Consider the following 16,169-nt stretch of genomic DNA (forward strand, 5'->3'; position numbering starts at 1 on the left):
ACGGTCATGTGATCGCGACGTCATCACACCCTGGGACCGGAAGCTGGCGACAGAACTACAAGGGGCCCTCGGATCGGAAGGTGAGTATATGTTTATTTTTTACTTTTTAACCTGTCACATACGTGGCTGTGCAATATACTACGTGGCTCTGTGCTGTATACTACGTCACTGGGCAACATACTACGTCACTGGGCAACATACTACGTGACTGGGCAATATACTACGCAACTGTCCAATATACTACGTGGCTGGCCAATATACTACGTGGCTGGGCAATATACTACGTAACTGGCCAATATACTACGTGGCTGGGCAATATGCTCTGTGCTGTATACTACGTCGCTGTGCAATATACTACGTGGCTCTGTGCTGTATACTACGTCACTGGGCAATATACTACGTGACTGGGCAACATACTACGTGACTGGGCAACATACTACGTGACTGGGCAACATACTACGTGACTGGGCAATATACTACGTCACCTGGCAATATACTACGTGGCTGGGCAATATACTACGTCACCTGGCAATATACTACGTGACTGGGCAATATAGTACGTGGGCTGTGCAATATACTACGTGGCTGGGCAGTATACTACGTGACTGGGCAATATAGTACGTGGGCTGTGCAATATACTACGTGGCTCTGTGCTGTATACTACGTGGCTGGGCAATATACTACGTAGCTGGGCAATATACTACGTGACTGGGCAATATACTACGTGACTGGACAATATACTACGTGGCTGGGCAATATACTACGTGGCTGGGCAATATACTACGTGGGCTGTGCAATATACTACGTGGCTCTGTGCTGTATACTACATCGCTGGGCAATATACTACGTAACTGGCCAATATACTACGTAACTGGCCAATATACTACGTAGCTGGGCAATATACTACGTGGCTGGGCAATATACTACTTGGCTGGGCAATATACTACGTAACTGGCCAATATACTACGTGGCTGGGCAATATACTACGTAACTGGGCAATATACTACGTGGCTGGGCAATATACTACTTGGCTGGGCAATATACTACGTGGCTGGGCAATATACTACGTGGCTGGGCAGTATACTACGTAACTGGGCAATATACTACGTGGCTGGGCAATATACTACTTGGCTGGGCAATATATTACGTGGCTGGGCAATATACTACGTGGCTAGGCAATATACTACGTGGCTGGGCAGTATACTACGTGGCTGGGCAATATACTACGTGGCTGGGCAATATACTACGTGGCTGGGCAGTATACTACGTGGCTGGGCAATATACTACGTGGCTGGGCAATATACTACGTGTCTGGGCAATATATTACAAGGACATGCATATTCTAGAATACCAGATGCGTTAGAATCGAGCTACCATCTAGTGTGTATATATATATAGAGAGAGAGAGAGGTCTTCAGCAGACTCCTGCCTGGCATGACAATCCATCTGCGCCCTGGGGTCATGTGACCACTGACAAACTTCCTGTCTGCAAGTTAAATGCTGCTGACAGTGATTTACAGCAGCATTTAAATGGTTAACAGCAGGGGATGGATGTCTAATCCACCCACGGCTTTTAGTCACTTTATGGGTGAGTAAATCAGTCATCAAGTTAGGGGAAAGATGCGGCCTCAGAGTGTGAGCCCACATCAAGGCAGTGACATGGCCGATGAAGTAAATATATTAACGGATAAAGACTTGTGTATGTGTAGTATTGTATATCAGTATTAATAAAATTCTCTTTTGTCTCAATTTCTTTCTTGCAGGTTCTGGTTCATACACAGGTCAACAAACACCTAACCCATTGATCCCAACAGCAGTACCAGTTCCTTCCCAGCCACCGGTGCCCGGTAATCAGCATCCCAGCATGCCTTTTCCTGTCCCATTTAATTTGGGTAGTGACTTAGTTGACTCTTTTCCTCACAACCATTCAACTAACCCCTACTCAGTTCACCATTCCATGCATGGCATCTTTCCCCCAGCAGCATGTCTTGTTGGAGGGCCACCTCCACTTACACATAACCCTACTGTAACCATGTCTCCAGCCCCTTTTAACTTACCATCCTTCCTGAATTCAGCTGCATCTCACAGCCCCGCCATCGTAGCTGCAATGCAGGGAGGCTCTGCCATCACTTCCAGTCCTGTGCCAGGTGAGCTCTATTAAAGAAGTGAGCAAAAATGAGCGATCATACTGATTCTGGGCCCAGTGCTGAAGGAAAGTGAAGACTTCATCTCAGTGTTAAATGTGATAGTTCAGAGACTCTTCTGATGACTTATATAGTGTTACATAGCTTGGCAGCATTTCTGTAATTTAGTAGGTGAATATTAGTAGTATTTGTGTGAATGTGCAGGTCTTACTATACCTTCCAGAATTTACAAGGCGCCTACTCTTATACTTGGTTATGAGTGTTATGTCTACCATGCATGAAAAAGTGTCAACGTGATTGTGGGATTCAAGCGACTTCAGGGTATATCCTAGTTGTGGCAGTCGTGGCACAATACATATAGCCTCTGCCTTAATCAGTATATAGGTGACACTCGCTTCTTCATCAAGGTGAGAAGTGCTAATGACGTCACAACACAACCTCGTAGTAGAAAAACATTGGGTTCCTGCAGATCAAGATCCTTGGCCCACTGGGATTTCTAACCTCGTACAAGAGAGAGAACCACAGGACTCCATAATGAAAAGCTGCCGTATGTGTGTTATGGAGTTAATGAACGCATGCAGCGGGATTTCAATATGGAGTGCTGCAGTCATCTCTATCAAATGTTACAACCCCACACTCCTGCCAAGATGCCTGCCAAGCTGCAGGTATTATGCACGATCTGCTGGTATTATGCACGATCTGCAGGAATTGCGCACGATCTGCAGGTATTATGCACGATCTGCTGGTGTTATGCACGATTTGCAGGTGTTATCACGATCTGCAGGTGTTATCACGATCTGCAGGTATTATGCACGATCTGCAGGTGTTATCACGATCTGCAGGTGTTATCACGATCTGCAGGTGTTATCACGATCTGCAGGTGGTATGCACGAGATCTGCAGGTGTTATGCACGAGATCTGCAGGTGTTATGCACGAGATCTGCAGGTGTTATGCACGAGATCTGCAGGTGTTATGCACGAGATCTGCAGGTGTTATGCACGAGATCTGCAGGTGTTATGCACGAGATCTGCAGGTGTTATGCACGAGATCTGCAGGTGTTATGCACGAGATCTGCAGATGTTATGCACGAGATCTGCAGATGTTATGCACGAGATCTGCAGGTGTTATGCACGAGATCTGCAGGTATTATCACGATCTGCAGGTGTTATGCACGATCTGCAGGTGTTATGCACGAGATCTGCAGATGTTATCACGATCTGCAGGTATTATGCATGAGATCTGCAGGTGTTATGCACGAGATCTGCTGGTATTATCACGATCTGCAGGTGTTATGCACGATCTGCAGGTGTTATGCACGATCTGCAGGTGTTATGCATGTGCCTTATTCACCGTACCTAACAATCGTGCGCTTGTTTCAGTGGATGTGTGAGATCGCAACGTCATCAGCACCATTCACCTCTTATGTTGAAGTGAGCAGCACATTATAAACCTTTTAAACTTTTGGAAGTCGAGGCTTTCCATATCCTGAGATAAACTTTAAGTCCATCTAATAGATTGAGCAATATCACTAATTAGGCTTTCAAAACCCTTTCTGAATATGTGCAGCAAAGTACAGAACAATGCATTTTATTAATGTTTTTTCAAGGCCCCATTTTTTCAATAAACAGAAAGAAGCTGTGAAGATTTCAGGGAATGTTAGATTATTTTTGTCATTTATTTTCAGATTTTGATCCAGATTTCATTTAATATGTTATGAGTGGTAAAATTTGCATGCTAACAATTCTGTATATCAAAGAAAGGCAATTTATTAAGAAAAAAAGAGTTAAAAGTAGGAAAACCGCTTCTGTGTTGGTCCAGTGCTATGACTGTATAGGTTGCTTTGTCTGCGCTTTTTTATGCCCCTTCTGCTTGTGACACTCTTCCTATACATGACTCAAGGTTTGCCCCAAACGTCATATGCTGCCTGTATGGGCATGCAAACAAGGTTGACTAAAATTATATTCTGAAATTTGAAATCTTATTAAGAAAAACACAGAATATGTAAACTAGCTGTTAAGATCCATGAGCGGGACAGAGACCTTCCCAAGAGTCTGCCTCTAGGGACGTGTACTTCTTCCTCCTGTATGACGTTAACCAATCATAAGCAAGCAGCAACATGCAGGGGAAAGGAGACCGTGCCCCTCTATATCTTAAAGCAGGGGTCTAGGTGTTCTCTCTGCTGAGCTGTGTATGATCACAAAGTGCCAGGAGCACAGCAGATATACATGTGATTACTAACACTTCTTCAGCTCATGCAGTGGATATTACTCATGCACCAATGGCCACTCTGTGCACACTCGGGTGGACCCCCAACAAGGTCCAAGATACCAGAGACTTTTCATAGGGACAAAACATAGCTTTAATTCCGTTAAAAAAAAAAAATGACAAAAGTGAGGTAGATGATGCAATGTTTCAGCCATAATAGACCTTTTTCAAGCCAGAAAAACAGACAATAAAAATGTTGTGGCTGAATTTTTATTTTCTATATTTCTTGCTTGAAAAAGTCCTATTATGGCTGAAACATCGCATCATCTACCTCACTTTTGTACTTTTGCCATGTGTAATTTTCAATAGAATAAATCTACCTTTTATCCCTGTAAGAAGCCTTGGTTGCCTCATTTCTTCAGCTTTCATCACAACAGTCACAAGTCTATAGGGAGGGGGCAGTACAAAAGAGCTGAGCTTTAAGTATTAGTAATTACATTTATAGTGTAGAAAGTAGTGCAAAAATAAGTGTTATTACTAACACTTCTTCGACTTTAGTCTCTGTCTACAGTGTGGGGAAGGTGCAGTAATGACAACACTGAATGTAGAGCTAATAGTTTGTAATGAGACAAAGCTCAGCTCTTTTGTACTGCCCTCCCCCCACACCTGTGGCTGCTGTGAAAGCTGAATAAGTGTTAGTGCTGTAAGTAGAGAAGAGATAACTTTGTAATCACACACAGCTCAAGGGGGTCACCAGTGAGAACAGACTGTCTGTCTTTACATGTCTCACACTGAGAAACCTACTCTACGCTATTGTGGGGGGCATGTTCTCCTTTCCCTTTCAAGTTTGTCTCATCATTGATCATGGTCATACAGGCGCAAGAAGTATACACCCCTACAGACTGACTTTTGGGAAGATCTCTGTGATGTCCATAGATTTTATCAACTGATTTACATATTCCAGAGAAATCCGCGTTTTTCATAATTAGCCATCAGATCACAGATACCTTGATATCATTTTATTTAACTTTCTATAACTTGCACGTCCATATAAACGGCTTAGGAGGGTTGATTCTTCTGACGGATTCCCTTTAAACTGACACTTGGGATACACAGGCAGGTTACAGTGATGCATGTAATTTGCCATGGTGTGAAAGCCACAGTTGTTGGAGTTTTGTTTTGCATTCTATATGGCGCCACTGATTTCACATCTAAAATATCTCTATGGACAGAGATTTTATTTGATTTTGACGAGACGTCTATAAGTTCAGTTTGCTCTATCAGTTTCGCAGAAAGACGTGTTCTTTAGACACTTGGGGGAGCAGTGGGCATATCTACTATGTTACTCCTCTGTGTTACTGACCTCTTTATACCGCTCCCTGCACAGACTTGCTGCACTAATAGTTTTTTTTGGTTGCTTTATTTATTTTCTATTAAAATTGGATTGACTGATTCTCTGTTGTTTGTTTGTTTTTTTACTTTCACTAACTATTCTTAGGGTATGTTCACACGTTCAGGATTTCCATCCTTTTTTTTTTCAGGACAGTTTTTTTAAAAAACTGCAGCTCTTGGCAGAAAACGCAGGTCCTTTTTTTGGTCCTTTTTTTGTCCTTTTTTGATGCGTTTTTTGATGCGTTTTTTGATGCGTTTTTTTATCCTTTTTTTATGCAGTTTTCTATGCAGAGACTGTGTTTCCTAGGAAGCTTTTTAGGGCTAAAATGGCTGAAAATACCCTACCCCTAACCCTACCCCTAACCCTACCCCTACCCCTAACCCTACCCCTACCCCTAACCCTACCCCTAACCCTACCCCTAACCCTACCCCTACCCCTAACCCTACCCCTAACCCTACCCCTAACCCTACCCCTAACCCTACCCCTAACCCTACCCCTACCCCTACCCCTAACACTACCCCTAACCCTAACCCTACCCCTAACCCTACCCCTAACCCTACCCCTAACCCTACCCCTAACCCTAACCCTACCCCTAACCCTACCCCTACCCCTACCCATATTCTAACCTTAGTGAAAAAAAAAAAAAAAATTCTTAATTTTTTTATTGTCCCTACCAATGGGGGTGACAAAGTGGGGGGGGTGTCATTTACTATTTTTTTATTTTGATCACTGAGGTTATATCTCAGTGATCAAAATGCACTTTGGAGCGAATCTGCCGGCCGGCAGATTCGGCGGGCGCACTGCGCATGCGCCCGCCATTTTGCAAGATGGCGGCGCCCAGGGAGAAGACGGCCGGACGGACACCGGGACGCCGGGTAAGTATAAGGGGGGGAGATTAGGGCACGGGGGGAGCATCGGAGCACTGGGGGGGGCATCGGAGCACGGGGGGGGGGGGGGGCATCGGAGCACGGGGGGGCGGGATCGGAGCACGGGGGGGCAGCCACACTCCGCCCACGCACTTCCGCCCGCTCCCCCGCACTTCCTGCTGCAGCGGTTCTGCACATCAAATCGCAGTAAAACCCGCAGATATATTTTTGATCTGCGTGTTTTACTGCGATTTTGACCTCACAATGGAGGTCTATGGGTGCAGAACCGCTGCGGTTCAGGAAGAAGAATTGACATGCTCCTTCTTTTTTCCGGGAGCTATTCAGCGCGGCTTTTTTTTTACAATTTCCGGACCATGTGCACAGTGTGTCCTGTTTTCCATAGGGTACAGTGTACTGTACCCTGCATGGAAAACAGCTGCGGAACCACAGCGGCAAAACCGCCGCGGTTCCGCGGTAAAAAACGCACTGTGTGAACATGGCCTAATGCTTTTAGTAAATATGGCTTACTTATATTGTATAAAGCTATATATATATTTCTTGATAAACAATCCTACACTAAAAAGTATATATAAAAACTGTAGGGGTTCCACTCACTCAGCTGCGACGGCTGACACTCAGGAGGCAGGTTCCTTTAAAGTTCACTGGGTTTATTACTCCATAAACCATATGACAAAACAACAGAAAGCAAATAGCCTTTGGTTCAGGCAAAGAAAAAACAAGTGTCCAGTTCATCCGGCTCAGTCCTGAAGCCGTAACACACTCAGGAGGGTTTCACCTCCACACATATCTACCTGTGTTAAGCATTAGGCTTTCTTTTATATGTCTAACCACACCCAGAACCCATCACATGACCAGACATGTGGTTGTGACATCACCACAGGTCCTGAAACACATATAGGTAGCTATGGTTACATCACAGTAGCAAGCCATCTATAAGGGACATATCTCCCATCGATTAGACATCCTTTAGCCACGCTACATACCTCCCCCCTCTGCCTAAAGCCGTGGGGCTTGGCACTTTCTCCCACTAGACAAGGGATTCTTGACAGGGCATCAGCATTACCGTGCAGCTTTCCGGCCCTATGTTCCACATGGAAACAGAAGTCCTGCAGGGCTAAGAACCAACGGGTGACCCTAGCATTTCTACCCTTCGTTTCCCTCATCCACCTAAGTGGGGCATGGTCGGATATCAGTCTAAATTTACGTCCCAGCAAATAGTACCGTAATGTGTCGACTGCCCATTTTATGGCCAAGCACTCCTTTTCAACGACCGAGTAGTTCTTTTCAGACGAGGACAGCTTCCTACTCAGATAGAGAACAGGATGCTCCTCTCCATGTAGTTCTTGGGAAAGGACTGCTCCCACCCCAACATCTGAGGCATCTGTTTGAAGAATAAACTCTTTCTTGAAGTTTGGGGCCATCAGAACGGGTTGCTTACATAAAGCCTCTTTCATTTCTTGGAAGGCTGAATCTGTTTCTTCGGACCACTTAACCATTACTGATTTTGTCCCTTTTAGCAGGTCAGTCAGAGGCGCCGCCATTGTGGCGAAGTTTGGGATGAACCTCCTGTAATATCCCACGATTCCCAGGAAGGCTTTAACTTGCTTCTTGGAAACTGGTTTTGGCCATGTTTGAATTGCCTCCACTTTACTGATTTGGGGTTTTATTTCTCCATGACCCACTATGTATCCAAGGTACTTAGCTTCTTCTTTACCCAATGCACACTTCTTCGGGTTTATTGTAAATCCGGCCTCTCTTATAGCATCAAACACCGCTTGGACTTTCTCCAGATGACTCTCCCAGTCCGGGCTAAAGATGACGATATCATCTAGGTACGCAGCAGCGTATGCCTTGTGGGGTGCAAGGACTCTATCCATAGCCCTTTGGAAGGTGGCCGGAGCTCCCTGTAGGCCAAATGGCATCCGGACATACTGGAAGCACCCATCTGGTGTAGAAAACGCCGTCTTCTCCTTGGCTTCCTGTGCCATGGGGATCTGCCAATACCCCTTCGTCAAATCCAAGGTGGTTATGTACCTGGCGGGCCCAAGCCTTTCGATGAGCTCATCAACGCGGGGCATGGGATATGCGTCGAACTTAGAGACCTCATTCAACTTCCTATAGTCGTTGCAAAATCTCCACTCCCCATCAGGTTTTGGGACCAGGACAATTGGGCTCGACCAACCGCTCTTGGATTCCTCAATGACTCCAAGCTTCAACATACGCTCCACTTCCTTGGAGACTATTTCTCGACGGGCCTCAGGAATTCTATAGGGCTTCACGTTCACGCGCACATGGGGCTCTGTCAGGACCTCATGCTCTATGACCTTCGTGTACCCAGGCAACTCGGAAAACAGGTCCCTGTTTTTCTGGAGTAACTCCCGGCATTGCTGTTTCTGGGACTCCGATAGCGTCTCCGCTATAGTAACCGCTCCAACCTCATCTTCTGGGTTGCTTAACAACGATGGAGTTACTGTCAGCTCTCTATCTTGCCACGGCTTGATAAGGTTGACATGGTATACTTGGAATGGTTTCCGTCTTCCTGGTTGGTGAATTTTATAGTTTACTTCACCAAGTTTCTCGACAACCTCATATGGCCCTTGCCATTTGGCCAAGAACTTGCTTTCCACTGTCGGAACTAACACAAGAACTCGGTCTCCCGGATTGAGTTGCCTCACTCTTGCAGACCGGTTGTAGACCCTGGCCTGAGCTTCTTGTGCTTGGAGAAGGTGTTCTTTCACGATAGGCATCACCTTTGCAATCCTCTGCTGCATCAGGGCCACATGCTCAATGACGCTTCTGTGGGGCGTGACTTCGGCTTCCCAGGTTTCCTTGGCTATATCCAGGAGTCCTCGTGGATGTCGGCCATACAGAAGCTCAAACGGTGAGAAACCTGTGGAGGCCTGTGGAACTTCACGAATGGAAAACATCAAATAGGGTAAGAGACAATCCCAGTCTCTACCGTCTTTTTCTATAGCTTTTCTCAGCATGCTCTTCAGTGTCTTGTTAAATCTCTCAACAAGGCCATCTGACTGGGGATGGTACACCGAGGTCCTCAACTGGGAGATTTTCAGGGCTTTGCATAGTTCCCTCATCACCTTGCTCATGAAAGGTGTCCCCTGGTCAGTCAGGATCTCCTTCGGCAGACCTGTCCGGGAAAAGACATGGACCAACTCGCGAGCTATACTCTTTGAAGAAGAATTTCTCAAGGGAATTGCCTCAGGATAGCGTGTGGCATAGTCCAGGATGACTAATATATACTGATGGCCCCGGGCTGATTTAACTAAGGGACCGACCAAGTCCATGGCAATTCTCTCGAATGGCACCTCAATAATGGGCAGTGACACAAGGGGGTTTCGGAAATGAGGAGTGGGAGCAGTTAGCAGACATGTAGGGCAGGACCTGCAATAGTTCACTATTTCCCGGTGGCACCCAGGCCAATAGAACCTCTGCACAACCCGTTCCTGCGTTTTTTCCACCCCTAGGTGTCCACCCAAGATGTGTGAATGGGCCATGTCCAACACCTTCCGTCTATATGGACCCGGCACTACCAACTGCTCTACCAACTCCTCCCTTATTTTCGTGACCCGGTACAACAACTCCCTGCTCATTAGAAAATGGGGAAATCTTGTGTCTGCCCCCGGCTCCTGTACCACCCCGTCAATAACTGTGACATTATTAAAGGCTTCCCTCAGAGTGGGGTCCCTATGTTGGGCAGTCCCAAAATTTTCACCGGATACCTCTAACTCCAGAATGTCAGATGCAGGGGACACTTCCTCCTCATCTCCAGCCAGGACACAAAAAGGAAACCTGTCTGACTCTGGGTGTGGCACCACCCTTCCAGGGTTCACTGGTTCCCTACTCTTGCTAGGGAGCTCAGAACCTTTCCCCCACAAATCCCAAAACAAACAGAAATCCCGGCCAATAATTATAGGGTGCAACAAGTCCTGAACGACGCCGACTATGTGGGACTCCGTGCCACATGTCGTTTCAATGTTCACACTGGCCACAGGGTAGTCCTTTGCATCACCATGTATGCACCGCACTCCGACCTTCTTTCCCGGGAGCAGGTGGAGAGGAAAAGTGGCCCTCACCAGGGTCACTAGGCTCCCCGAGTCTAACAGTGCCGTTACTGCTCGACCGTTCACCTTTACGGGACACGCTTGAGGTCCCTCGTTGGGCGGAGAGTTCACACTGCAGGCTGGATACGCATAGTATGAACAACGGCGTCCCATGCTACAGTCCATCTGCTCAGTGGTCTGGGAACATCGGGCAGCTATATGTCCTGGCTTGTGGCACCTCCAACAAACAATCTCACCCGTAGGGACCTTGGGCACCACCTCCCCCGCCCTTGGTGACCTTAGACGCGCCACCCCTTTTTGGGGCTCAGCTTCCTTCTGGGACCCCCAGTATGGCATGGGCTGCCTCCTGAAGGAGCCTTCCAACCCTTGGTATCTCTCAACCAGTCCGACCAGCTCGTCGGCATTCTGGGGATCACCCTGGGCAACCCAAGTCTGTATAGGCCTCGGGAGGGAATGGACAAACCGATCCATCATCACCCGTTCTACCATTTGAACAGGCGTAGATGACTCTGGCTGCAGCCATTTCTGGACCAGGTGCAACAGATCAAACATTTGGGAACGAGGTGGTTTGTCCCGGTGATAGCCCCAGGAGTGAACTCGCTGTGCCCTGACAGTCAGTGTCACCCCCAAACGTGCGAGAATCTCGGCTTTCAATTTGTGATACTCTTTGGCATCCTGCAAGGTCAAATCATAGTACGCCTTCTGGGGTACTCCTGTCAGGTATGGCGCAAGTACCTCTGCCCACTGCTCTGGCGGAAGTTTTTCCCTCTCAGCGACCCTCTCAAACACCGTCAGGAAGGCCTCAACATCATCCCCGGGAGTCATTTTCTGCAATGCGCGTCTTACCGTCTTTCGGACGTGGGTGTCATCAGCCAAACCTGGGGTTGGGGCGCTCGCCTTGCCCTGGATGGCGGTTGCCAGAAGCTGCATCTGCTGCTGGCTCTGTTGTAACTGCTGCCGTTGCTCCTGCTGGCTCTGTTGTATCTGCTGCATCAACAGCCTGTTGGTCTCTTGCTGCCTTTGCTCCTGCTGGACCAAGTGTTTCAGCAAGTCCTCCATTTTCTCCGGCAATGCTTGCTGGCTTGCAACAGCCTTGACCCAGGACATTCAAAAATAAACTCACTTCTCCGCTGGGAACGCTGCCCGCATTCTCCACCAATTGTAGGGGTTCCACTCACTCAGCTGCGACGGCTGACACTCAGGAGGCAGGTTCCTTTAAAGTTCACTGGGTTTATTACTCCATAAACCATATGACAAAACAACAGAAAGCAAATAGCCTTTGGTTCAGGCAAAGAAAAAACAAGTGTCCAGTTCATCCGGCTCAGTCCTGAAGCCGTAACACACTCAGGAGGGTTTCACCTCCACACATATCTACCTGTGTTAAGCATTAGGCTTTCTTTTATATGTCTAACCACACCCAGAACCCATCACATGACCAGACATGTGGTTGTGACATCACCACAGGTCCTGAAACACATATAGGTAGCTATGGTTACATCACAGTAGCAAGCCATCTATAAGGGACATATCTCCCATCGATTAGACATCCTTTAGCCACGCTACAAAACGTATTAGAAATAAGTATAATAGTGGGTTTAAAAAAAAACAAAGTGGCCACAAAGTGGAAGAGGCAGCAAACACCTTGCAGATTAGTTTATACAGAGTAAGTATAGCAATCCGCGACTTAAAGATAGTGGAAAACAGTGCTGGCCTGTCTAGAAGAGTTAAACTAAAAAAAATATATAATATATATTCACACAAATAGGCATAAGGATACACACATAATTTCTGGGGATATAGAACAGAACGTCATGAGTAAATCCAATATGTACCGATTATAATCTCTTTCCGGTGGTGTGTCGCCCTCCCGTTTCGACCCACGCCTTTGTCAGGAGGTGACCTGTAAGAACCTCAGTGCTGTCATGTGCCACCATGGCGATGGTAGTTTCTCATATAACTTCTTGGATGTATATAGCGGGCAGGCAGTTTCCTTTTGTGAAGCTTCCAGCATTGTACCACTGTATAAGTAACTTGACCATCTGCATCTTCCAGCAATTTTTAGGGTATGTTCACACATGGTGGATAGGCTGCAGACTTTTCATCTGCATACTTGACAGCATTCTGAATGAGATTTTACCAAAATGTGAAAAAAAAAAATTGAATGAAAAATTGATTTGCAGTGCGGATTTTAAATCACATAGGTCAGTTTTTTTTTTCCAGTGGATTTTTTACCCTTTGCAATGTATGGTAACAAAATCCACAACTTGGGAGACACGATTCATCTGATAAGTTGTTTGCGTTGATGTGCAGTTTTCATTGTTATGCAGTGTATTGTGGTGTTTGTCCTCCCTTGTGTTACACCATTACTCTTAAGGCCATGAGACACATCCAAACCTGGCGATATCCGGTTCCCCCATCGGTCTAATGTGTATGAGGGCATCCTCACGTTCCCCCGACAGATGGTGTTGGTGGAGATAAAGTTTGGGCAGCCGCTAATGGGCGGCTTCCACCTGAAGCATGGTCAGGTCACTTCTTTTATCCGCTTTGTGTCTTTTAAGTGTTTCATGTTCACCAAGAAGCCCCAAGGAACAGCAAGCGTTTTTACATTGTACTGGATATGTTTATTGTTTTTGGCATTTCGCACTTTTTGGGAGCGGTTATGAAGGGTATGTGCAGCTAAGTATTTGCTGCAGGCATTTCTGCATCAAACGTGTCTCTCGGCAGGATAAATGCGTGGGGTTTTTAATGCTTTTTTAAAATATTTTTATTCCCATTCATTAGAATGGGTGAGAAACGCTGCAAAACTTCTGAAAGGCTTGAGAAATGAAAGATTTGAAAACTGCTTAAAATCTGCAAGAAAAAAATAAGCAACGTGTGTATGAGATTTCAGAAATCTCATTCATTTTCCTGGGATTGTAAAATATGCAGGAAGGGGGGCAGGAACGACGCGGCAAAGACGCGATGTGTGAACATACCCTTACTTTAATGGACAGTGGGAAATTTGTAAAATTCCAGGCAGTAAATACTTTTTGTAGATGCAAGAAAAAAAAAAAGATAGACAAGTACGAGAGGTAAGTGATGAGTGGAATTATGAAATGGGCAGGGCTGGACCCACAGCAGAGTTTATAATGTCCAACGTGTCCCTAATATGTGTACTTCTTGTTCCAGATCCCGTGACACCTCTGCCTCCAGAATCCTTGGGGAACACAGTTGCTCCTGCCCAGCAGTAATTTTAGGACGGTTCTTTTATTTGGGTAAAAGGACAGAGGGTGAAGTGGGAACGCTTGTGGAAATAATTTTTTTTTCCTGCCACTTCATTCCGGTTCCAGTTTCCCCGACCGGTTGAGTACCACGCAGTGAGCTCGCCAGGGACATGGTGCCCCTTTTTGTGTCATGCCTGTGATTCATGTTTTGTAATGACTATCCTGGACCATAAGGTTTTCCGCAGTTTATACCTGGACTGAGGGACGGATCACTGACGAGTAGGCTTTGCAGAATTCACGGTTACATCCCATAGATTCCGAAAAGGAGCCGAAACTGTGGTTACCTGCAATAACAGGATGGACTTTTTACTCTTATGAAGCTATGGACTGCTTGGAAGCTGATCAAGATGTCTTACAGAAGACACACCACAAAAGTTGCCAGGGAGTATAGGAGCCTTTCTGCCATTTTTGTTCAAAAGAACCAAATTTTTCTCCATGCTCCCGTCTAGCTACGAAGACTAATGAAGGAGACTTATAGTGTTTGGTTTACAAAAACCACAAGTGGGTGCTGTAATGGGGGATGGAGGTCATGGTGCAGTGGACGACCCGTCTCTGTACCGGTCAGCAGAGGACCGAACTCTTGCATCTAATGCTGGTGTCTCCAGAGGCGCTAGGGCTTTGATGCTTCTTTGCTTCTGTAGTAATGGTGTAAAGGGAGTCATCTCTTCCCAACATTATTGTCCAGTATGATGCTAATTGCACTGGGTTGAAGGTCATTTCATTCTTTGATGTCTGATGAATGCTACTGGGGTTGTATATTCCTGTAGCTCCATTGTACAAAATGGGGAGATGCACACATTTCTACAGAGGGCAAGTTCTTTGGTGAAGTGGGCCCATTTTTTTTGGCGGAAGGAGAGTGCGAGCAATTTTATATCCCTGTGGAAGGATAGAACAGGGAATCTGGCTCTACAGTGCACTATTTGACCTATTAGTAAAATATTTTAGCTTTTAACTATATAAGCTTTTTTTTATCATTTTGGATCATTGTATTTTAAATATTTTTGGGCAGAGATTGGAAGATCGGGGGTTCAGAGTGCACTTTATTGAATGGAGGCTGCGAGAGTTAATGTTTTTTACTGCAAGGTCTAGAGAAGAAAGCATTGGGTGATTTGCTAGCGCATTGAAAGGAGAAGACTCCTCTTTTTTTTTTTTATGGTGAGTACTTTGTCAACCTCCTTGGAGCTCTGATAACCTCCTGGTTATGCTGACCCCCCACCCGGTCTGTCCGGTCATGTTATCTGTACATTATCCTGTGTCTGTGCATCTTACAGTTCCCCATCCATGGGGCATTAAAAACGTTAAAAATTTATAAAAATCCATGTGAACATATTCTTGCGTTGAGAAAAAAAGGAAAAACAATGGATTTAGAATAATAAATTAAGTACAAATGGTGTAATTATACAAAGCTGCTGGGCTGAATACCACACACAGATGTACCATGTATTCAATGTAAACTCCCGATTATGAATGAAACGAGCAGCAGTTACAATATATCACATAGGCACCGCAGATATGTTCTCATGGCTGAAAAGGATATACAAGTTCACGCCATAGGCTGTCAGTCTCGTAGATGTACAATATACGTATTCCTGACTGTTACATGTGCTTCATATTAACCAGCCCATAAAAGGAGGTTCTGCAGTGTCTGCGCCTCAGGCCATTTAAAGAGTGTTTTCTTGTTCTTCATTTTGGAGGGAGCGACCGTGCTCAGAGGAGATGAAGCTGAGCTGTGTGCTCCATCATGTGTTACCACCACTGCGTCACGAAAGTCACCTTAATGTATAAACACGCACATTCAAGCAAGTAGATAACCAGTGAAAGAGCATGTATCACCTTCCGGTTATTTGCTTATGTAAATTTGCCAACAATCAGCTGATGTTCAAGCAAGACTCATTATCATTTGTCTGCAAAAAAATATATATATATTATCGGCAGCACATTTTACGTGTAAACATGGTCTACTGTCGACAGTGCTGTATGGAGACTAATTGTATCAGAGACTGCTCTGTCCCCATTATTGTTTGTCTGCTTGTGTAAAAAGGTTAGTAAATGAGTGATGTACTTGGCGCTCATCAGAGGTGTATTGCCGGGCTCATCTAAAGGTCCATGGATCTCTGTCCGATCTCGGAAAGATAGAAGCGTGTCCAGCGCCGCGTGCATTAGCAGTCCACGCTCAGACCTACTTGCACAGATGTCT

General features: G+C 45.8%; 1 protein-coding gene across 3 annotated transcripts in view; it reads left to right on the forward strand.

Annotated features, from left to right (window-relative positions):
• The window catches only part of SMARCC2 (SWI/SNF related BAF chromatin remodeling complex subunit C2), a 124,853-nt gene extending 109,566 nt beyond the window's left edge, over nucleotides 1–15,287 (forward strand). The window contains exons 28-30 of one of the 3 annotated variants that reach the window (XM_069758403.1): nucleotides 1,764–1,847; nucleotides 2,076–2,147; nucleotides 13,878–15,287. In XM_069758403.1, the coding sequence (XP_069614504.1) occupies nucleotides 1,764–1,847; nucleotides 2,076–2,147; nucleotides 13,878–13,939 (218 nt within the window). In that variant the 3' untranslated portion in view covers nucleotides 13,940–15,287. Of the gene's footprint in view, nucleotides 1–1,763; nucleotides 2,148–13,877 lie in introns of all 3 variants that reach the window. The other 2 variants (XM_069758402.1, XM_069758404.1) reach the window with 2 other exon arrangements.
• The last annotated feature ends 882 nt before the right edge of the window (nucleotides 15,288–16,169 follow it).

This window comes from Ranitomeya imitator, chromosome 3 (assembly GCF_032444005.1).
Source record: "Ranitomeya imitator isolate aRanImi1 chromosome 3, aRanImi1.pri, whole genome shotgun sequence".
Lineage (NCBI taxonomy): Eukaryota > Metazoa > Chordata > Amphibia > Anura > Dendrobatidae > Ranitomeya > Ranitomeya imitator.